Raw genomic sequence first — 22,378 nt, 5'->3', positions numbered from 1 at the left:
CTACTTGCTTTCAGTGCTGTCAGGAGTAAAGATTTTCTATTTCTTTTCTTTGTCCATGCTTAATTTCACATGAATGCAGTAAGCATTACATAGCCGCCTTTCCACAGCAGTAGATTTCCAAAGTACCAAGCACAAGTATTTTAATCCTGAACGCCACTATCCACAATATATGCTGCCAAAACAAAAAAGAAAACCCTGTCCAGGAGTTTAAAACCAGGGTACTAATTTGAGCAGGTCACACACACTGTTTTGAAGACTAGACTCTATTTTAATTTTAAAGCAACCTGTAAGGTATTTAAGAGGAGATTGGACAAGCACCTGGCTGGGGTCATCTGACCCCAGGACTGTCCCCTGCCCAGGGCAGGGGGTCGGACTTGATGATCTAATAGGTCCCTTTCAACTCTAAAATCTATGAAATTTATGAAGTCAATCAACAAGCAAAAGATCCATTATACACAGTCCTGTTTAAAGAGATGTCATGACTGACTTCAGCAAAACTATTGCAAGTGTTCATGCTCCCCATTCTTCCCTTGTTATTTTATCCTTCTCTTCTAACCCAATGAAAAGTAATAAGCACTTCAGATTCCTGGTACTGTTCTGTGTTCTAAAATCCCGCATCATCCCAGGGGTCGGACTCGATGATCTGTTGAGCTCCCTTCCAACCCTAGCATCTATGAATCTATGAATCCCTGCAATTCCTTTACCATCAGTTTGTACCTGAGAATTAGCTATAAGTCACCCTCTACTGTTCAACAGCTGAACAGCAACTGAGAGGAATACATGTCTCTAAAGTAGTGGATGTGGATGACTGTGTTAAGCAGGAACTAGTCGTTTCTTTTTACAGCAAAATGGATGGCTCCATCTGGAGTGGGCTCTGGATCTTTTCAGACACTAATTGAAAAAGTTTTACTGATGGCTCTTGGGTCTCTCATTATCACAGAGCTGTCGTCTGTTTTTTGAGATAGGAATTTGGATGAAAACTAGCTGCCTTAGCCACTTTCAAGATAAGATGCAGGTGCTGTCTGTGGGCAGGGGAAAGTTTTCCAAGAACTGATAGGGACTCTGATTTCATCTCCAGCTGAGGGCCTTTGTCCTCCTTTTTGTCAAGGTGGTTTGTATTCCTCAAGTAAGAACTAAACTCTGCAGCTCCTGAAGGGGACCAGCAATTAAGTAGTCTCGGGAGCAGGCCTTCAGCTCTACAGGTGACTATAAACAATATCTGACACCATACCATGTTTTGCTATTTTTCTGTGCAATGTGAATTTAAGAAACTACTTTGTTTGTTCTCCTTAACTATAGATGCTGGATTCTCTCAGCAGTTCATTCCCTATTTCACAGGGACAAGAGCAGAATACTATATTTGAGAGCATGACTTTTTCTCTGGCCTCCTAACACATGTATAGTAATTGAAGACGTGACACTCTGCTTTTAAAGAGCCCAACCAGCAGTCTCACTTAATTTCAACATGTTGGTGCATAAAATCACGTTCAGTTGTACCAGATGTTACTGCCTGTATGTAAAAAAAAATTTAAATTTGCCTATGCATTAAAAAGACAAGCAGATGTGAACTGAAATGGAGAAGTCACAGTTCTGTTCCCTGGTATGTTTATGTGAATAAACTACCTTTGAGGTAAACTAGTGTCTGAACTTATGGAGTGCTGGGAGATCCACAGTCATCGCCAATGTGCCTGCTCTTACCTGTGGCAACTGCAAGATAATTTCCCTCTTGATGACAGTGGTTTTATGTTTTTACTGCAGGGCACATGGGCAGTTACTGCAGAATACCAGACAATTTGATTTTCACCCCTTCTAGCTAATCTTGTGGTACCATGTGCAAGTAGCCCATACCCTCAGTTAAACCTCCTGAGTCACTTCTTTTAAAAACACAAGTTAGAGAAAGAGTGCCTGATAGTGATGACATCTACAACTTCATATCATGTATAAATGAAGTTGATTTCCCATTTACAGCCATGTTATTTAAGCCAATCAGACATCTGGATTGGCTGTAACTGTAACACCACTGCCACTGAAAGGGAAAATTTGTTGTCACAGACAGGAGTTCCCCCAGCATGAATCTGGGTAATGTAAAACTCAGAGCAGAGCTGTTCCATGGTCCTCACCCTGCCCTGTCAGCTCCTGGCACATTGGATATGACTAGGGAAAAGGTGAATATGATCTGCGTGCTCCAGCTGTTTTGCTAGAAGAGACCTTTAGAATTCGGGACAGGCGGGCTTATGTCTGAGCCTTAACTTATACACCTGGTCTCAGAGTCATCCCCAGATGGCCCTAAGATACCACAAAGGTGATAACTTGGTACTCTTATGCCTTGTACCTAGAATTGCACTGAGTCTAACTTGGAGGCAGGTCAGAGTAGATCATTAGGTGAGTCCAGACACCGTATACACAAGTTACATCAGTGTGCACAAACACAACACTTACCTCCCCTCCATATACAGAAGTGCTTTTTGTAACCACTCTGCATTTCTATAGACAGATACACTGTACACTCACACACCCACATTTCTTTGGTTGGAGCGCCTATGAAAGTTGTTGACAATGGTGGTGCCTAAGAGCACTGTAGATACAGTACCAGCATGGTGGCATTCCTCGCCTTGGCTATGAAGTCGACATTGGTGCCTCCGATGACCACCTTGAAGAAGTGTAGAAAAAAACCACGGAAGAAAACATTTGAAAGAAGAACTGCTATGTTTTCTTTGTTTTTGTCAAACCCTCCTTCCACCCTCTTAAAATAGATGAGAATCAATGTGAAGACCCAAACTTATCTAGGAATTTAAGCAGGCCAGAGCAAACAACCATTCCATACAATCTTATTTGAAAAGAATGGAAAATCTGTTCTGTATTCTTACTGTTATCAAGCCAAGGAAAAGGATAAGTGACATGCAGCAAGATGTTAGACCCACAACCATACACACAAAAATGCCAATGTAGTGGTGATAGCCATATGATTTAGCAAGGCCCTACATTAGATCCTACGTATCATGCCATCCTACTTCATTCTGGCCATCTCTATTCGAGCCATTTCTAAAATGTTAAACTTTAAAAGTTGCCATTAAAAAAATCAATGAGAAATGTTTTCTTCCTTCCCTTAATATAGGGAATGATTTCTTAATAACTGCCCTAATCAGTGGACCCTACCAGACAATATTCAATCTCAGGCAATATTAAAGCTTTGGCCAATGACAAGATTAAGACCTGATATCGCATGATTTGCTAGGACTAGAAATGGGAGGTTAACATCACTTAAAAGGGAAAAATACCCAAATGTCTAGGCAAACACTCAGCTCTTTTTCTAGTGTTCGCAGACACTATCAGACTTTGAAGTTATGACGTTTTTATGTGTGCAGCTAGTATTATAGTAAGTAACATTCAGAGGTTTTGCAACTCTCTAAACTTTTGCTAAAGTAGATTTACTGTAAAGTATATGGCTTATAAAGTATACATGATGGTGTAATGCGATATAAAGATGTTAGGGTATCTTGTTTGGGATGTTCTGCCTCACTTCTGGTTTTAGCATACATAAGTAAAGAGGCTAATTCAAATATGTTCATTAGACTTCTATACCCCAGAATCTCATCATACTTATTCTTTCTCTCCTCACTCCAGATATAGACGCATACATTCAAACTAATTGCATTGATAGCAACTAAGTTGAAGATATGTACTGGGAGCTTTCAGGAGAGAGGCTGTATCTGGAGGGAAAGGTAGAATGTGAAAGCAAGGTGAGATGTTTAAGGGATTTGTATGCAACCTGAGCTGATGCCCTGGGAATCCATTTTGAGGAATTAGCCCAATGCTAGTGCTCCTCATTGAAGACTCCAGCTCTGAAAAGGTTTTGTAAAGGGGGAAGAAAAAAGGAATAAAGGAAATGTAAATAAAGGACCTAGAAGAAATGAAGAGGGAAAAGGGAGTCTTTGCTGTACAGAGAAGAAAGGATAGTCTTTGGCCACAGTAGACCACTGTGGTGGGTGTCTTTTGGAGGGCTGGCATAAGCTCAGCAATAAAATGGTTAGTGGACAGACACTATGTACATGGAACTCACTGGCTGGGGTGCAGTTGCTCTCCCACTCTGAGGCAGGTTGCCCTTCCCCTGGGCTTTCTTGAGCTTTCCCAGGGCCACAGCTATACGGCTGCCCACTCTGGCATTGTTCTGAACCAGAGCAATATCTAAATAGATTTTATTTAAAAAAAAAATGAATCACAAGAAATTGACCTGTGAAGAAACTTTTTTTCCTTAACTGGGTAAGAATAGAAAGGACAGGCTGGGGTATTGACACTGTGGGGCCCCAGAGACCTGATTCTCCTTTGCCTGGCACCTCTCTGTTTATAGCATGTAAACCAGATCACCATAATATGCAAATGTTTCCTAGCCTTTCAGGCTGTTCTCCCTGTGATGATCCTTCTTTCACAAAGAAACTGAGACAGAGAGAGACCAATAGCCAGACTTTCAAAGACAACTATATACCTAAGAAGCCAGGCAGGCAGCTCATGGACTGTCCCTAATGGGATTTGTCTAAGTTCCATCTACTTAGTTCCCTAGAAGCAAAACCCCTAGGGGGTTCAGATAATCCTGTGGGCTAGGGACAGACATTCAAAAAGCCGGAGCCTGAACTGATTCAACCTTTGCAGGTTAGTCTAAGCTGCCTAGGCTGAACTGGTTTGTAACCAGGCAAACATGCTCTCTGAACTGAGGCAATGCAGGCACATGCCTGCAGCTGCTCAGGCCAGGCACAGGGGGCACTAGGGCCAGCCCTCACCTTCAGGGAAGCTGTGCTGTGAGGGCATGGCCAGCCCAGGCTGAACTGGCCAGAGAGGGGTTTAATTCCCCCTTCCTGTGCCACGGACAGGGACCTGAGCGGGGTCTGTCCACACTCCCCACTCACTGCTGCAGCAGGGGGGCACCATGGCCCCTGAGGCAGAAGGGCCAAGGGAGCAGTTAGTTTACCCTCTACCCCACTGGCAGCCGGGTGGCTCCCTACCTGGAATAGGCCCCCGGCTGTCCCCTCTGCCGGAGGAATAACCCCGTCCCTGCCTCCACCAGTGGCTCTGCTTGGCAGTGCCCCCTCTCCACTGCTGCAGCATGAGGGGCAGAGCCCTTACTGGGGGTGGCAGCACCTGTCACACTGTGGGGGAGGGTGAGCCCCTTCCCAGCGAGGGGCTGCATGTGGCAGTGCTGGGATCTGGGACCAGCACCCTGCAAGCCCCTGCAGCGCCGCCGCGCTCCACACCCGCTCTGCCTCAAGGGCATGGTGTCCCCCTGCTGCTGCAGCGAGGGGGGAGTGTGGGCAGACCCATCTCGGGCCCTTCCCGGTGGCACAGGGAGGGGGAATTAAACCCCTCTCTGGCCAGACCCCTGCCCCTGCTGGTCCCTGTTTGCGCTGCGGAGCAGAAGGGCAGGGCCAGCCTGGTTGGGTTGGAGCAGAGAGCCCCTCCCAGCCAGACAGCATGCCGGGATGCTGGGGGTCTCTGACTGAACTTGAACCAGAATGGGGTCTGGGACAGACATTGCATAAACCGGTTTGAGCCAAATCAGTTAAGTCTGATTCTACATTCAGCCAGGTTTATCTCAAACCAATTTCAGCCATTTTCAAACCGGTTTATGTGCACTGAATGTCTGTTCTGTTACAGGTTTAAACCAGTTTCCGTTCACTTAAATCAGTTTATATGTAACATCTGTCCCTGACCACAAGGTACCAAACCACCTCTCTTTGTGCCTAAATACCCTTAAGAATATGGTCTCTAATGAGGTTGTACAGGAGGTATGAGAGCAAGAGGATAAATCTCTCCCTGGTCCTCACACACCCCAGATTAACTGCCTAGCTACTGAACCTTTGCATCTTCACTGACTGGCTTTCTTGCATGCATACCAGCCTCTGGCTTCTTCACTAGTCCTTCCGTCCAGGAAGAGCACACACCAGCTGCAGATGCTTCCTCAGCCTGACAATGGGTATTTAAACCCGAAAGCTTGCAAAGAAGAATTTTTCCAGCTATATGAGTTGGTCTAATAAAAGGTATCAGATTTACCCGAAGAGCCTTGCCTGCATATGTCCTTAGACCAACACAGCTACAACCTACACCCCTGTAGCTACTGAACCTGCCTTCCTCTCCTCTGGTATTATTCTAACCCCACTCTCTTTTCACTTTGCACTAATGCAGATGACTGCACAAGGCAATGGGGAGCTGGGACCTGTACTGAGGAATGGTCATCCATACTCCTGTGTGTTCCAGCTGCATATAAGGATACCCAGAGTCAGGGTGTGGGGCATGGTATATTTTCTTGGGCTTTTTGAACATCTGCTGTCACAGCCAAACTCATTTTTAATACAAAAATGAGGGGAGACAGAAAGAGCATTAATAGAAAGCCTAATGCTGTTTTTGTACATGAATCTACTTTGAAATAAAGTATTTTTTCTTGATGGATCATAATTAGAGGGATAATATTTTGGGTGAGCATATCTGTGGAGATGTTGGGGTCAGTATGGAATATGATTTAAGGGGTTCTTTTCCTGTCTATTTTCTGTTTAGTAAAAGGATACTGGAGTCCAGTGATTTTCCACTCGTCAGTTCATTCACCCTTTGTAGCACAAAGGGAGTGAGTTCTTTTCCTATGATCCCTTTTGACCTGCAAATGACAAGAAAATGCCTGCAGATAAGAATGGAGCTGGAAGGGGATCAGAGTGGATGGGCTGGTCACTAAACAGAGAAGGTATCTATTCAGTTCCATACCCTACAGCAAACACCCAGTAAACAAGCTTCAGTATGGACAGAGCCACGCTGAAAATCATGTCCAGGGCTCACTTAAACCTAAGATTAAGGGCATAATATCCACTATAGTCCTTGTGGCATGTGATGTAAAGACCTGGGCACTATCAAAGTCCTTGTGGCAATGTGGTGAGCTAAGCATAGCAATAGTAGTTAAATACCCTTGATCTGCAACACAGTCTAAATATACATGTAGAAATGTCCACTCAATTTAGATTTTTAAAGAAAAATAGTTAGTTCCTCTTTTAACTTAGCTTTGAAGAACTGTGCCCAGGGCCCTACGTTTCCCTTGTCCACATAGCACTGTATTTTTCTGTGCTTCGTTATCCAGCCCCTAAATTTTATTACTGATTTAGGGGAGGAGAAAAGGACACTTAATTTTCTTAAATCGATGCTGTTTGTCTTTTAACACTTCTCTCTCTAGGCCGTGCCAAAGAGCTGGTATTTCTGGTAAGTCCATGGAAATCTTTAATTTATCACAACACCGGAACAAAATAAGAACAGAGTTTGTGGTGTTTCTCACCTGGCTTCCTTCAGAGCCTGTTGGATGGCATCTTCAAAAATCTGCCCTGAAGCAGCCTGTTCCTTAGGGCAGGGCACAGCAATTAGCACTCCACTACTTAGGCCCAATGCCAAGATGCTGGCTGAAGGTGAATGGATAAGGTGTTAGTGAGTGCCCATGAGCTGAATAATGCAATGGAACTGGAAAGCAACAAGGCATTTGAAACAGATAGGGAACATGCAGTGCCATAGCCACTACTCTCTTCTGATATGGGGCTGGAACAGGGAATTGCTTTCAGCATTAAGTTTGCAACACTAGACTTCTGAGTCTATCTTTGAGAGGAAAAGGGACCCTGCCTCCCAGTTTGTTTTGATGACCAATCTGATTTTCCTTGCAAGAGATGAGAGACTTTTTTGTTTTATTTTAACAAGGGACTCATATGATTCCCTGCCAGGTCCCCCAGTGCAAGCAAAATATATGTCCGTGATTTATTTGCTGAGTACCCAGTCAGCATGTGTGACTTTTGCTCCACTGATTTGGTGGAAAGGCTGACCTTTTTGTCACTGTTTACCTTCAAAGTAAGTAGCAGAAAGAGCATTTTTCTGGGCAGCCTCATCTTCGGACAAGAGAGAGTACTTTTTCACAGATTCTCAGGAGTTTAGGGCTGGAAAGGACCTTGTGAGATCATCAGGTCCAGCCCCCCTGCTCTGGGCAGAAAAGACTGCTGGGGTCAAATAACCCTAGCATTCAAGCACAGTGACCTTTGCTGAACAGTGACCATTCAAGCACAGTGACCTTTGCTACACAGTGACCAATACTTCATTCAAGCACAGTGACCTTTGCAAACCCTTATCTCACAGTCCACATCTAAACATCAAGGTTTGGTCCTTTCTCCACTGAGAACTCACCAATGAGCTTGGCAGCCTCCTCCTCATTCTGCACCTGGTACGGTGCCTGGAAGCCACTCTGGCGGCAAAAGAAGGCCGGGAACTCCCTTGACTCACCAAAGGCTGCCACGCAGACACCCTGCGTTTCCTTCAACAGTAAAGAGGATGCAACAAGCTCATCAGCAGAACCACTAAAAATGATTATTTTCCCACCTCCCCCTGCTGTGAATTGCTTCACTACGAGTTTTGTTCGTTTTACACATCTTCGTTTCTACTCTCAGCGTTGTGCCGCAATGTTTAAGTCAACAAATCAGGTGACAGCAACTGTGGAGGCAAACTCTGGATGGCCTTAGAACTTAGCAGGTGAGACACTGTTGGCAAAGAAGATAAGGTTATCAGGGATTGACTGTTCTGGGATGACTGAAATTGTGTCATGTTTGCAGTCGCCTGCCACAATTTATGCAGATTGTGCAGTGACCAAATTATTGGGATATTTTACTGTATTTGTATGCTGGTTTATTTTAACAGCAGGCAGTTGGAAAAGCAACTAGGAAGTGGGAAAATAGGTTCTTATAACATATTTCAGAGTAAACTCTGCAGGCTAGTAAGAAAAAATGTATATAGTCTCTGGGGCAGTAAATGTATGTTCCTTCCGTGTTCATACAATGTCTAGCAAAGAGGGACAGGCTTTACAGCAGCGTTCCCTCTAAGCTGCATGATGCGCCTGGCAGTGTGGCATGAGCACACCTGCTCAGCTGCGCAGCTTAGAGGGAATGCTGCTCTACAGAAATGCAGATAGCAGCATTCACTTTGACAATGCCCCAGCTTAACTGTGAAAATCCTACTTCCTTGGCTTCAGCCAAGGGACACACACAGCTCATTTTGCCAGTTCTGGGACCCGAGAGAGGTAAAAGGCCTTAAAGAGTTAAAAAGTTTCTACCAAGTGTGGGAGTCCTTTATTTCCAAGTAATGGGCTGACATAAAGAGACCCTGCAATCTAAGCCTGTTAGATGAAGTGGGTATAGTTTGGATAAAGCAGACCTACTGTGAGTTTCAAAGTCTTTTGTTTCATGTTTATAGAGTGTTCCCACTATTAAGATGAAACAGTTTTTTGGTTGAAGAAGGCTGCTTTGGCATTATTGTATTAACCTTGGTCACGAACTCATGCTGGCACTAAAGCTCACTCAGACCAATGGGGTAAAAAACCCTCATATGCCTTTTACCTGGTGTAAGAGTAGGATAAACCTGGGATTCCACCCAGAAAGAGAGAGCTTGTATGGAGTCAGAAGGGTGCAGTCAGAGGGACCAAGAAGGGTCAGTGTCACAGCCCATCCTAAACAATGACAGGCTCAAAGGATCCTGTCCAGTCTGGTAAATGGCCTGGATCTTTTCCTGGTTCAAAGGACCAGTGACCATTCTGAGGTATCACTCTGAATTATAAACTGACAAAAATACAAATGGACGCCATAGGTTATTAGAACGCCATGTATTTCCCAGCCACCCTGTGAAGTACGAGCCTTGTTGGACTGCGAGTTGAACCTTAAAAACTGCATCATTCTGAGCCCCGCTATGCCTCTGCTCCTCCCATTTTAGTTTGGAGTTTATTTTAGTGTTTGCTAAAGTTAGAGTGTATGGGCAATGGAGGTAACATGTCCTCAGTTGGCCATGGTTCTTCAATCATAGTTCAGAATCTGGGTCCTGGAATATCAGACAGTGCTGAACACTCAGCTTTTGAAAATCAAGCCCCCTTATGGTGTCAAACAGCTACAAAATTTAGGCACCCACACTTGCTAGCTACTCCTGAAAATCTTGCTCAAGGCTATATAGCAAGTTAGTAGCAAAAATGAGAATGAGAACACAAAATTCAGTGCTCTCTGCTTTCATTTTCAGCAGCCCATATATCAGCTTGTGCTACCTACCAGAAATTCCAGCGTCCTACCGATATCCAAAATAGACTTGACACCTGCAGAAACAACAGCTACTGGAGTACGGCCTAGCTCTGTCAAGTCAGTGCTCACATCCATAGCTGTTAAAAGACAAGTAGCCATTGTGTTGGTGATTGAGTTTCTTGTATTACCTACTTACTTGGGGGTACTTGAGAGTTCATAAACTCATAGCTGATGTTTATACCATTCTTTTAATTCATCAGGATTTCAGATATGGTACAAACAGAGGAATTCATTGGTGTTTGACTGAAATGCAGCTTTTGCTGTGTCCTTTCCTAGCTGTTTAACAAAACACTGCAACACTACACCAGAGCTTAGCAAATGGAAGGGAAGAAAAAGAATATTGTGTATTCAATTAAAAGTGCAGTGCAAATGTTAGGTAGGTAGAGTATACTGTACTAAATTTTGACTTTGGCCAGAACATGATAACTAAGTAACACCCCATGACTTACAAAAATGCCATGGGATTTTTGAGACTTCAAAGGATCATGGTCTTGGTTTTACATCCTGTTCCTTGTAGAAAGGAAGAATTGGAGAGACAGCCAAGTGCAACATCAGAGGCCCTGACCATAGGGCTAAAAACCACAGTAGCAGCAACTATCATTTTCTTCCTAGCAGGATTTCCTTGACCAGTGGAGGGAGATGTATTTTTTCTGAGAAGCATGTTAGTCAAACCTTTTGCCATAGATACCAACCATGGTGTGCTCAAAATCTTAGGACAAATTAACCCCCATCTGTGGAGTGAGGAAGAAGTGAGAGTTCTACTCTTTCTCCCAGCAGGCTACAGGGGGGACCATGAAAACTAATCAGGAAAGAAGGCAAACAAACAAAACTTTAACATTCATTCATCCACAAAGAGACAATGTGAGGTGCAGTGTTTCTCTTACTTATCTCTCCTCCACGATGGACCCCTCCTATCCCTCCTGTCACAAACACGTGGATTCCTGCTTTGTGGGCTGCAATCATGGTCCCTGAGACAGTAGTACCACCAGATGAGCCCTGCCATGGAACAGTCAGTCATAATTCATACTCTCCCTTAGCAGTCACTAAGAACAAGAGCATAAATTAAGATACAACTCTTAAATGTAGTTGAGTCTCTTTGAATGTAACTTATCCACAGTGTGGAAGAAGATATAAATTTAAGCTGCGTCCACATTCTTGTTGGTAATGCTTGTTGCTATTCTTGGTAGAGCCAGCCTCTATCCTGTTTATCCAGGCTGGCATCTCAGTAAGTGAATTACACTAATGTGGGTTTTCTGCCATGGGAGTGAGCGCATGCAGGTGTGAAGAAGTCTAAATGGGTATACAGGAGTCTATTTTACACTATCTTACCTCTCCTGACCAGGGTTGGGACTATCTTACCACAGTGGGTATGCGTACACGAGACACTTTACTGCAAAGTAGTGTAGTTTACTGTGCAGTAAGCATGTGCATCTACACATGCACATGCTTACTGTGCAGTAAACCTTGGTAATCGCAAATAAATTTGCTACCTGCAAATGCAAGTAGCAAATTTACTTGTGAGTAGTTACTGCACAGTAGTACTCATGTAGATGCCTGCCAGGGAACAAATCTGCTCCCGGTCAGCTGGCTACCAGGGGGCAGGAGATTGCTTCCTGCCCCCTGGAGCTACCTGCAGCAGGGGGGGCTCTGCCACCAGATCCCAGGCAAGGAATTATGTCCCCCTGCCCTGGCAGTGGGGAGCTCCAAGCCCCTCACTCCAAGACCACGATCAGGGAACAGGGGGAGGGAAGATCCTTATCTCCCAGTACCAGCTCTGTGGTCACAGGGCTTGGGTTGGAGATCCTTATCTCCCAGAGTCAGCCCTGCAACCATGGAGCTGGCACTCAGAGCTCCCTTCTGGCAGGGGCTGGAGAGCCTGTTCCCTGCCCAGCTCAATGATTGCAGAGCCGGGTGAGGAACAGGCTGGGGAGCTTGTTCCCCATTCAGCTCTGCGTAATCATGGAGCAGGGGCTGGGAACTGTCCTGGTCAGAGGCAGGTCCCAGCCATGAGCCCCAATCAGGTGATCGAGGCATGGGGCTTGGAAGGATCTGCAGGGGTGGGGCAGGTCCCAGCCCCCTGCCCCATCTGCTGAGGGGGCAGCTAGTAGCAAGCCCTTGGCTGGGCGGAAACCTTCCCCTCCCCTGCAGCTCTTTCCAAGTCCCCTGCCCCAATCAGGGAGCCAGGGCTGGCAGCTCCCTGCTGCTGAGGCAGGGGGACATTGTCTCCACCCTGGCAGTAGGCAGCCCCCCTAGGGGCAGGGACAATGTCCCAGCCCTGGCCAGGAAACTGCAAAAGTGCTCCCACATCCCTGTAGCTTACTTGCAAGTAAACTGATCTTGGATCAAATGGATGTGTAGACTCACCCAGTATGAGGCAAGACAACTAGCTGAGCTGCAAATATAAGAAAATGAGTTTCATCTGACTCTTTCCATTCTTCCCTGGAGCAATACAGTGTAGTCTAAGACTTGTCTACTGTAAAGAGCATCATACCTATGTCAGCAGAGACTCTAGTAGTCATATTGGAAAAACCTGTGATGAAAAACCTGACATAATAAGTCTTTTCCTCTAAATTTCTGTGATGGACATATCTGCTACCAGATTTATGAGGTATTTCGGATGACAGGTTCCAAAGTAGGCATTCCCATTCTACCTAAAAGTCAGCACTAAAGCTATAATGCTAGGAAGGGAAAGAAGAGTCTCTCATAATGAATGCTAACACGGGCAGCAGAATCTTTTAGTACAGTCACTACAATATGAGTACTCTCGAGTACTCCTACCCAGTCCTTATTTTCCTGATGTGAGCCAAAATAAAATGATTTCCTTTGGGAAGATGTCATGGCTGTGGTTCTCTAGCTTCGGTGATTTTGACTCTCGTTAGGAACAAGTTCTGTACTTGTGCCAGTTTACCAGTAAAGTGGTATTTTATACGACATCACCGAGACTTAGAAATATATCTGCCACCAGCCTTTATGCTGGACAGTACATTATTGCTATAAAGAAAATATGATGCTATTCAAGGTCTATATACAATACCTGGCTGAGAACATAGGGAAGATCTCTTCGAGACACCTTAACTAAATTTTCACTCTTTGCCAGAAAGTGAAGTTCCTCGTCATTGAGGCCAATGTGAATCTTTCCATTTAAAATGCCCACAGTTGCTGGCACAGATCCATGTGTCCTCACAATTTCTTCCACATTTCTAGCCATACTGGAATAATACACACAGTGCAAGAAGCAAAAGAAAAGGATCAAATGAGATATGTTCTCAGATTTCTCTGCCACTGGTTCCGAGTTCCCACTTTTAATAATCATCCCCTCAAATTTTGCTAAACATGGTTCCTCTCCTGCTACCTTCAGCTAGCAGAAGCGTGGTCCTAATATTCAGGGGTGTAGAGTTCCTCAAATCTCAGATTACCAAACTGACAGCGTCTTATACTTCTTAAAAGCAGGTTGTTCAAATTTAGTTTTCTGGAAGTGCCTAAAGGACTGACTGGCCTGGCTGTTCTTCATAGAGAGAAATCTAATTTGTAGTAGAGGTCTTAGTACTTGTTTTCCCTCCCTAATATCCAGCTATGACTGTTTTTATTCATGAACAAGTTCATGCATGACTGGTGCCTCTTGAGCCTGCGGGGGCACCTGCAGAAGCTGGCAGGGACAGGGCTGGCGAGCACCCGCAGAAGCCGCTGGTGGTGTTGGTGGTGGGGACGGCCCTGTCAGGGGGGGCACGTGCCCCCCTGTATCTCTCCTACCAGTCGCCTATGAGTAAGTTGTATATGCCCATTGTCACTTATCCATGCTGACTTGGTAATAAGTGAGAGCTCAGGTAAGTATGGTAGAAGAAACTAAGAACTCTTTCTAAACTGCAGTTACTCATTTGCATAAATATATATGGCAAATCAAGCTGATTATGGAAGTGATTTGTTTCTACTAACTTAATTTCTTATGTTTTACCAGCCCCTCAATCCACCAAACAGCTGATGACAAGTATCATGGAAAAGAAGGGCAATTATCTGTATGTTATGGAAGCAATTACACATAATCAGGTACCTGGTTCTGCTAGCGTGTGTCTACATGTGCATTAATGCACTTTAAACAATGCACATTAAATCTAGTACGTCCATTGTGAGGTACTAGGAAAATGAGCATTAGCCTGTTTTAATGTGCATTAACTAAATAGTGTGGTTGTAAGTGACACTTAATGTGCATTAGCCAATTTTAATGTGCATTAACTTAAATAGCACTGTGGGCTCCTATACACATGGATGGAGTCTGCTCCAATGCACTGCAGATCCCACAGGCAGTGACACACAGGCGCTTTTAATTAGTACTGCTTGCTAATTAAAGTGACCGGCGCTGCGTCCCAGAGCACATGTAAAAATGTCCATGTTTTTTAGTGACACTTTAATACACATTAAAATAGGCTAATGCATTAAAGTGCATGTGTAGATACTTCTATATCTGTGGTGTACAGTGAGATCTGAGGTTGGAAACCAAGTGCTGTCAGCTACTGAAAAAATTATGGTGTTCTGTAGAAATGAACTTTTGGAAGGGTAGAGTTGGTTTATACGGAACATTTTTAGATTGGCTGGCCAATGTTCCTTCACTACATATCTCCATATTCAAACTCTTTGCCAATCAGATTCCTTATCTCATAATCCTGATGTTAGATGTAGACAGCAACAGTGCTGAAGATTACAATCTGACACAGAGCACTAGTCAGCTACAAGTTGATCTTTTCAGGTTTTTTATTTATTAATTTGTGAAACTAAATAATTTCTTACTGAGCAGGACACCAGTACGGGAAGGTTCTTTTTTCCCCCGGGATGATCTGATACCCATACCAGGTTACCTCAAGCTTCTCACAAAAACAAAGCTCACTGTTGTTCTTTGCCACAGAAAAATAATGGCCATATATAAAATAATTAGAAAATTCAGTACTGCTACCTTTTGATTCTGTGATTTGGAGGTTAAACAAGAATATGGGTAATTGCCTTTGGGAAACTGGTTTCATTTTTGGCATTGTCACTCAAAGAAATATGATATCTGGAGCATACCAATATGCATACCAAGGGTTGGTAGCAGAGGCAGGGTTCTTCTGTACAGATGAACAGCAACAGAATGGGAAGGGAGTCCAGGAAAACATTGTTGTGGTATCTGCTCTTTTAATTATCAGTAAACAGTGGGCACGTCTACATGAGACGCTTACTGTGCATTAGCCTAATAACACCGTGTAGTAGTGCGGTGGCCAAAAACCGTGCTAATAGCCTACTGTGCGGTGTTATTAGGCTAATGTGCAGTAAGCATTATAAAATAACTATGCACGAGAGCTAGTGTGCAGTAACTCTACTTACTGCGGTTTTAGTTAGTATTTCATTAGGCAAGTACTAAACTAAATGGTCAGTAACTAAGGTGCATTAATGAATGTGTAGGCGTGTCCAGATGAAACCATTGGATCCCAGCTAGTTCTTCATGGTTTCTAAACGACATAAGGCAAGGTAGATTTGCACTTTTCTGTGATCTCTTCTAAGTTTCTGATGAAGTAAGCTGCTGCTTACAAAAGCTTATGCATCTCTGATTTGGTTAGTCTATAAGGTGCGCATCTGTCATGCCTCCTGCCTGCCTTCAGACTAAAATGGCTAATTTCCTCCCTCTTATAAAGGACATGCCCAGAGAGACTCAGGATTACTCCATACAAACTGTAATTACTCTGAAGTCACAACTTCCCTCTGTACCCACAATTAACGTGGGGTAGGGATATACATACTGTATCTCAGCTGCTCTGCAATAACTGGCTCTTTGCCCCTTTTCCCCCATGGTGATATCTAAATTAAGACAGTTTGATTCTTGAAAAAGGGAATGAAACAGCGCTAAATTTCCCTAATCTATCTTATATTTACTTCAGGGTAACTGCTGGTTTGTGAACAATTCATGTCCCTCTAATTAACTGGGGTAGGGACTTATTATGCATCAGGTACTCCACAGTAACTGTTCAAGTGTCTATTCCTAACCCATGTTAAGTGAAAGCTAAACCAGGGCAGTTTTGACTTGTTTTATTCAGGGATAAGCTATCCCAGGTTAGCTCTTACTGTGGGGTAAAGTGAGCATAGGGATAGTTACTGTGGAGTACACACACCAAAGATCATGTAGATGGAAGTTGCACGGAATGATCTGGTTGCAAGTAAAGTTGACTGAAAAAAGTTAGTGAATCTCTGGACTACAGCGAGAGAGTATTTTTTCTTGTAAAACTAGGGGCTGAGTATGTTCTTTCTGTGTTTGGAAGCCCAGAGGTATGTGTTTTGTTTCAGAGGTCATATTTTGCCAACCTGCTATACCCTTGGTTTCCCTTCATGGTCTTGGGAGCTGTTGGAACCTCACAGATATTTCTATATTTGTGATGTCCCAACAGGCCCATAAGTTATCAGACACAGCTTGCTACTCTACTAGAAGAATCAAATAATCAAATCCGCACCTCAAATTCTGGGGATAGGGCATGCCATGTGCAATGATGGCGCTCTCCAAGGCTACAATTGGTTTCCCACTGGCCAGAGCTTCCTGCACGGAAGACTGAACCCTGAAATGAGCATCTGTGAATAAAAAACACTAAAATGGTTAAATATCATAGGTTGATTAGAGATTTCTTAATTTATGAAGGTGACACAGCAAGAGAACAGCTGTACAGGAAATTGGAGAAGCAAGCTAGGGTGAGTACTCAATCTATTTTCTGTGGATCCTTCCTGTGCCCTGCAAAGTTATGTAGGAAGCAAAAACTCATGAAATTGCAAAACCTAATTGTATTTCTCTTCCTGCACCAGCATTTGGAAGTCTGAAACCTCTGTCTCTCTTCAAGACACCTAAATCCAAGCAATATCAGAAAAAGCTAAAAAAAATTAAAACAAAAATTCAGAAGCAGTACATTGTATAATTCACAGGATTCTTTTAAGATTAAATGATTAAAAAGTGCACTCAGACATTTCAACTTCTCATAAAATCATTGGTGCTTCAAGCCAGAAAAGAATTGCTCATTCCAAATCTAATTGCAAGGAAAGTTTTGGGGAGAGAATGCTAGGAATTTGTTTCATGTCAGATCAGCATCTGTAAAATATCATAGCCAGGAATTATGAAGGCCCAAATTGAAACCTATATGACAAAAATTACACCAGATTTAGGCATTTTTTAAGACTAATGCCATACTTGAAGAGTTGTTAGGTTTCTTTTAGCCTCAGATCAATTATTAATTATTAACTGTATTGTATTAGCTATCAATAATGCAGGCCCCTCATGCCAGGTACGGTATACACACAAAATAGAAAGTCAGTCTTTGTCCCAGACTGAGTTTCATTCCCATGTGATGTTTAGTGCTCTTTTTACTAATGGTTAGTAGTCCAAAGTTGCCGAGACATTAAAATGTGCACACATCACTCTTGAAATCCAGACATTTAAAACAGTTGTCAATCAGCCATAGACTGACCATTGTGGGCCTGATTTTCCTCTTTATAGATGTGTGAATAATTGAAACTTCAGGTCAGCGGCCAAACTGGAAAAAAAGGGTCTGGATCAATCTGAAATAAAGATGTATTGTTTCTTCATGCCAAAACAACCCACTCAATAATTGTGTCACAGGCTGAAGAAAATGTTCCTTTGAATACCAAACTGAACAGTTTGGAATTCCACATTTGTAATAAAAGCAAGGGAAAAAGACAGGCTAGGTTCACAAAACAACTAATGAAGGAGGTTCCCATTTTACCCAGTAGTTTAGCAGTTAGGCTGTTGAAGATGTGGGAGACGCAGAGTCAATTCTCTCCCTTGTCTCTCCTTTTTGGAGCACCAGAACCACAGAGCTAAAAGGCAAAGTGAACCTCTTCAAGCTTTCCTACTGGAGCTGTTCCATTTTGCATGGAATATGGAAATAGTCATGGAGCCACAGAGACAGTGATTAGGTGGTTGGTACACACACACAAGATTTGGGACAGCTGGAGATCAGTGCCTATTCCAATTAATTAATTTATTTATGAAAAATGAAAAGTATCAACAGGAGGGTACCCCACCCCAGACTACCCATTAGCCTCTTGTTAGAATACTCTTCATGGAGGTAGGACAACTCAAATCGAATCCCTACAGGAAAAAGATAGACTTGAAGTTAGGTCTTCCACATCTTGGGTCAGTGACCATTTCCTTGGGCTAATGGGTAAAATAAGAACAACCATCATACTTAATTTTGCCCCTCCCTTCAATTTTTACTAGACAAAACTAGTCAGTAAATGCAGCTTGAATTCACTTCTATTTTCAAGATGACTGAAATCGCATTTTTTGGTGAAGACACTATTTAACAAAAACATCACTAAGTTTTGCTCCTTCCCTACTATTTTTGCAGCTGTGACATTTCATTGACTTCAGTGAATTAACTGCAATTTATATGGGGAAAACTCAGACATTCAAGTCTGCCACTATCTGAGCAACATGTGGGCATTAAAATATGGGAGCTGTTAGTGTCAAAAGACCACGAAAACTAAGATGTTGTTACAGTATCATACACCAACATATCACTTAGTGTTTATGTGTGTGCATGTGTACACACACAAACATGTACATATTCAGAGGATATAGTAGCAGAAATTCTATGTGAAATGAGTTTTGAAGGATTTCAAGGTTCCTTATGCAGTCTGAGAGAGTTGACTCTACTTGCTAATTTTATCACTGCACTGGTCAGGCACTGACATTGCCATTACTGTGTTTTGAGGAAAACATTCTCATGATTGTGACATTTTCAGAGCATGCTACTCACCATGCAGAAATCTTCTCACCTGGATGATGCTATACGTCACTGCAGCCATGCGACTTCCCAGCTTACAGGCCAGCTTCCCAATCATCTTGTAAACAGGGATGGCACTGTGAGAAGAGCAGAGTCATGCAAAATGAAAGTAGTCCAGAAGGAAGTAATCTGATCTTTTCCCAAACCACTTATGAATTGTGAATGGCAGACTGACCCATTGTTATTTCCATATAGGAAAACCTTACACCTGTGGTAGAATAGGGACTGACACAAAAAAGTAAGTGCAATATATAAATTATTTTTTGAAGGAGTCTTGGATAAGGAAAGTGGGGTAAACAGTTAGAGAAAAAGCCAACAAACAGAAAGGTGGAGAAATTGTAACCAGAGAGAGAAAGAAAGGGAGGTGCAACTATAGCCTTACTTTCAATTTTTTTCCTGAGTAAGTACTAGGGTCTAGAGGCAAGGAGATGCAGTTCAGACCACATGAAAGCTGCTTCAGTTCTTCTACAAAAACAATTTTTGGCTCTAAGCAACTTCTGTTTGCTTCAGTTAAACTATTACTTTGTTTAGGTAGCTAGATGGATGAATGAATAGGTAGGTGGATAGGTGACCTTGTGGTTAAGGTAGTGGATTGAGACTGGGACTTGGAAGAATATGGCTCTGCGTTTGGCTCTTTCACCATCTTCCTCAATAATCTTGGGCAAAACACTAAAGCATCTCTTGTTTTCTAAGTCCCCATCAGTAAAATGGGTCTAAAGCTTCCTTTTTCTCATCCTTAAATCAGTCTTGCTTACTTAGACTATAAATCCTTCAGGGTTGAAATTGTATTATTGTTTGTTGTTCAGTGCCTTGGTACAATGAGGACACAGATAGAAGTGACAATTTTTGCCTGATCTGGCCACAGAAAGTGGCCTATAGCTGTAACCATACACAAGTGCACAGCTGCAGACAGCTTAAAAAATGGCCAATCCAGTGAAAAGCTGAACCCTCATTGCACGAGAGGTCAGATGAAAGCAGTTCAAAACACAGCGTCTTCTGTAACTTCTGTCTGTGCTGCCTACCAGCCTTGAGCTGTTTTCAGAATTGGAGAGGGGAAAGGAAGTGGAGGGAGTTTGGTCTGGGGGGTTTTCAGCCCCTGCTAGAGGGTGGGGCAGGTGTATTGGAGCCCCTCTGAGCTGGGGGTGGGCTCTAATCCACCCCCCAGAGCTGACTGGGGAACCCTGGAATGAGCTCCCTCTGCTCCCTTTCCCCCGTCCCATTCTGAAAACTTTGCAGCCTCACAGGGAGGAAGGACCCTTGCTTCGAGAAACTGGCTTCCAGCTGGCAGCCAGCTGCTAGATTCCCCTCCTCCTGGAAGCAACAGTGAACTTCTGTTTGGTCCCAGGGATCATTGTAACATTGCTTCCTGCAAAGCGTTCTCATTTATAGCAGAGAGCTGCACTTCTGTCTGCACCCTGAGTTTCTGATTGCAGTGCAGACCTTTAGCACTACTAGCATTCATTCATACCCCTACTTTGTCTAGAATCTCAGGAATATATCTATAAGGGAGAGATTGGTAGTGAGGCAGGAAATAGTTCTGTTAGACATCTGTCAAGGCACCAGAACAGAAGTTGCCAAGAGACAGTGGATACTCCCTACCTAAACATTTAATCAAATTCAATTGTCCATACTCAATTTTTACTCAGTCTCTACTCAGACAAAAACCCCACTAAGGTTTTGGAATCAGATCGTGATCCATCTTTAGGAAAATGCCCATTCTATACATGTGATCTCTACTTGAGCTGTACCAATTACAGCATTTTTTTATGTCTCTCCAGCAATTGACTACCTAACTCCAATTCTCACCAAGTCATCAGGCCTTGCTACAAACTGAGATGACAGGTGTGCTCCTTCATCAACACAGACCGCATTATCACTGGACTAAGCAACATTTTAACATTCAGGGTGCATTTTCTTCCTCCACCCACACCATGTAGTCCATCACTTCCTGCCAGTGCCCCTGTGCTGTCTACAGCCAGTTAAGGCAATCTCTATATAAAAATATGAGTGGATGCTGATATGGCATCAATTCCAGAAATGCACAAAAGCCCACAGACTAACACTTTAATTCCATTCCATCAGTGACCTCAGAGTAGCTGGCCTTAAAATAGAACAAAACCAAACTATTACAAACCAACTTAACCAGGAGATTTCAGAAGACAAATTATCCACAAACCTGGTTGTATTAAACATGTTCTCAACAGGAACTATAGATTTTTATTCTATTGCTTGGAGTAGCTGTTTATTTGAGTGCCCTTCCACGTGTTAACTGCCTTGTTCATCTCAACTGATCTAATCAACTCACTTATTACCTCTTAGCAGCATCCCCTCTCCCTATCCTTTCCCCTTCTACAAAAAAGGTTTTCTTTCTGCCACTCCATTCATAGGTTTTGGCAAAGTAGATTGCTGCTTATGAAAGCTCATGCCTCTCTGAATCAGTTCGTCTCTTAAGGTGTCACCCTGCCCTACCATCTGTCTGACCTCCAGAGTTCATGCAAAGTTTCTAGTTTTGCTTTGTATGACTTTGTATGCACAAAAAATTCATCCTTCTTCTAATTCTAAGTTATATGGAATGCATGAGTTGGTTCCATTGAGTTTTACTCTGCATTTGATCAAGCCTAAAAACTCAAACTGCACCTGTTTCTGGGTGAAAACCAGCTTGTTTTCATCTGAAACTCAACATTTGCTGACAGTCACTGGAAGCTCAGCCAACATCCATTCTGTTTTTCAGCCCAGATTTGCTGAAAGATTTTTAAATGCCATAGCTCTTTAGCCAGCCGAGCTTGAACTTTTGGTTTGCAACAAAAGTTTAGGAGTTTCATGACGAAAATTTGACATAGCTATAATTGCAACGAGTTTTCCCCCACATAGGCTCTTCTCCAAACCCTCCCAACCAGCTGCCCATTGTTTTACATACCATTAACATTCAGTTTTGTTATGCAGTGGTCTGGCATATCCTCAGTCTCTTACCTCTGGGTGTCTGCCTGACGGATTTAGTTGTGGTCTGCAAGCAGTTTGCTCATGAACAGCTCTGCAGGGGGGAAGGGTCTGTGGGCCTGGCATCAGAATTGGCTAGAGCTGCCCTGCATTCCAGTGACACATTCAGTGCTGAGACAGTCCATTTATTATTAACTTCATGAGCAGCTGGGCTCTCAAACTGCTCCGTGTCTGAGGGAAAGGGAGGATTTCACAACTGCCTAGGGGCAGCCCGTGTGATTTCTTTTGCTCACTCAGTGCCAGATTTTTTCCCCCTCTTTTCATATTGATTCTCTTTTTCTTCATTTTTCATATTCCTTTGTTGTTTGTATTGGGTTAGTTTGGTGCTTTTGAAAGACACTAAAGTGATGACCTTAAAGATTTAAGATCCAGTTATTTATTCATAGACAAAACAGGAAGTAAAATTCCAGGCTTCCTCTAAAGCCCTGCCAACATGGAGGTGGTAAACCCATA

The 22,378-nt window shown here is 43.2% G+C and overlaps 1 protein-coding gene across 7 annotated transcripts in view; it reads right to left on the bottom strand.

Moving 5' to 3' along the window:
- LOC102565606 (pseudouridine-5'-phosphate glycosidase) overlaps window positions 1–22,005 on the bottom strand; it is a 42,798-nt gene extending 20,793 nt beyond the window's left edge. The window contains exons 1-11 of one of the 7 annotated variants that reach the window (XM_019489634.2): window positions 21,899–22,005; window positions 18,902–19,005; window positions 16,589–16,703; window positions 13,153–13,327; window positions 11,003–11,114; window positions 10,089–10,195; window positions 8,191–8,317; window positions 7,304–7,424; window positions 6,555–6,640; window positions 4,061–4,185; window positions 2,591–2,650 (exon numbers count right to left, since the gene is read on the bottom strand). In XM_019489634.2, coding sequence (XP_019345179.1) covers window positions 2,591–2,650; window positions 4,061–4,185; window positions 6,555–6,640; window positions 7,304–7,424; window positions 8,191–8,317; window positions 10,089–10,195; window positions 11,003–11,114; window positions 13,153–13,327; window positions 16,589–16,703; window positions 18,902–18,986 — 1,113 coding nt within the window. In that variant the 5' untranslated portion in view covers window positions 18,987–19,005; window positions 21,899–22,005. Of the gene's footprint in view, window positions 1–2,590; window positions 2,651–4,060; window positions 4,186–6,554; window positions 6,641–7,303; window positions 7,425–8,190; window positions 8,318–10,088; window positions 10,196–11,002; window positions 11,115–13,152; window positions 13,328–16,588; window positions 16,704–18,901; window positions 19,011–21,845 lie in introns of those variants that run through there. The other 6 variants (XM_014608687.3, XM_059726463.1, XM_019489637.2 and 3 more) reach the window with 6 other exon arrangements.
- Between the last annotated feature and the right edge of the window lie 373 nt (window positions 22,006–22,378).

The sequence above is a fragment of the Alligator mississippiensis genome, chromosome 4 (genome assembly GCF_030867095.1).
Source record: "Alligator mississippiensis isolate rAllMis1 chromosome 4, rAllMis1, whole genome shotgun sequence".
Classification (NCBI taxonomy): Eukaryota; Metazoa; Chordata; order Crocodylia; family Alligatoridae; genus Alligator; species Alligator mississippiensis.
This window is presented reverse-complemented; position numbering and strand designations above follow the sequence as displayed.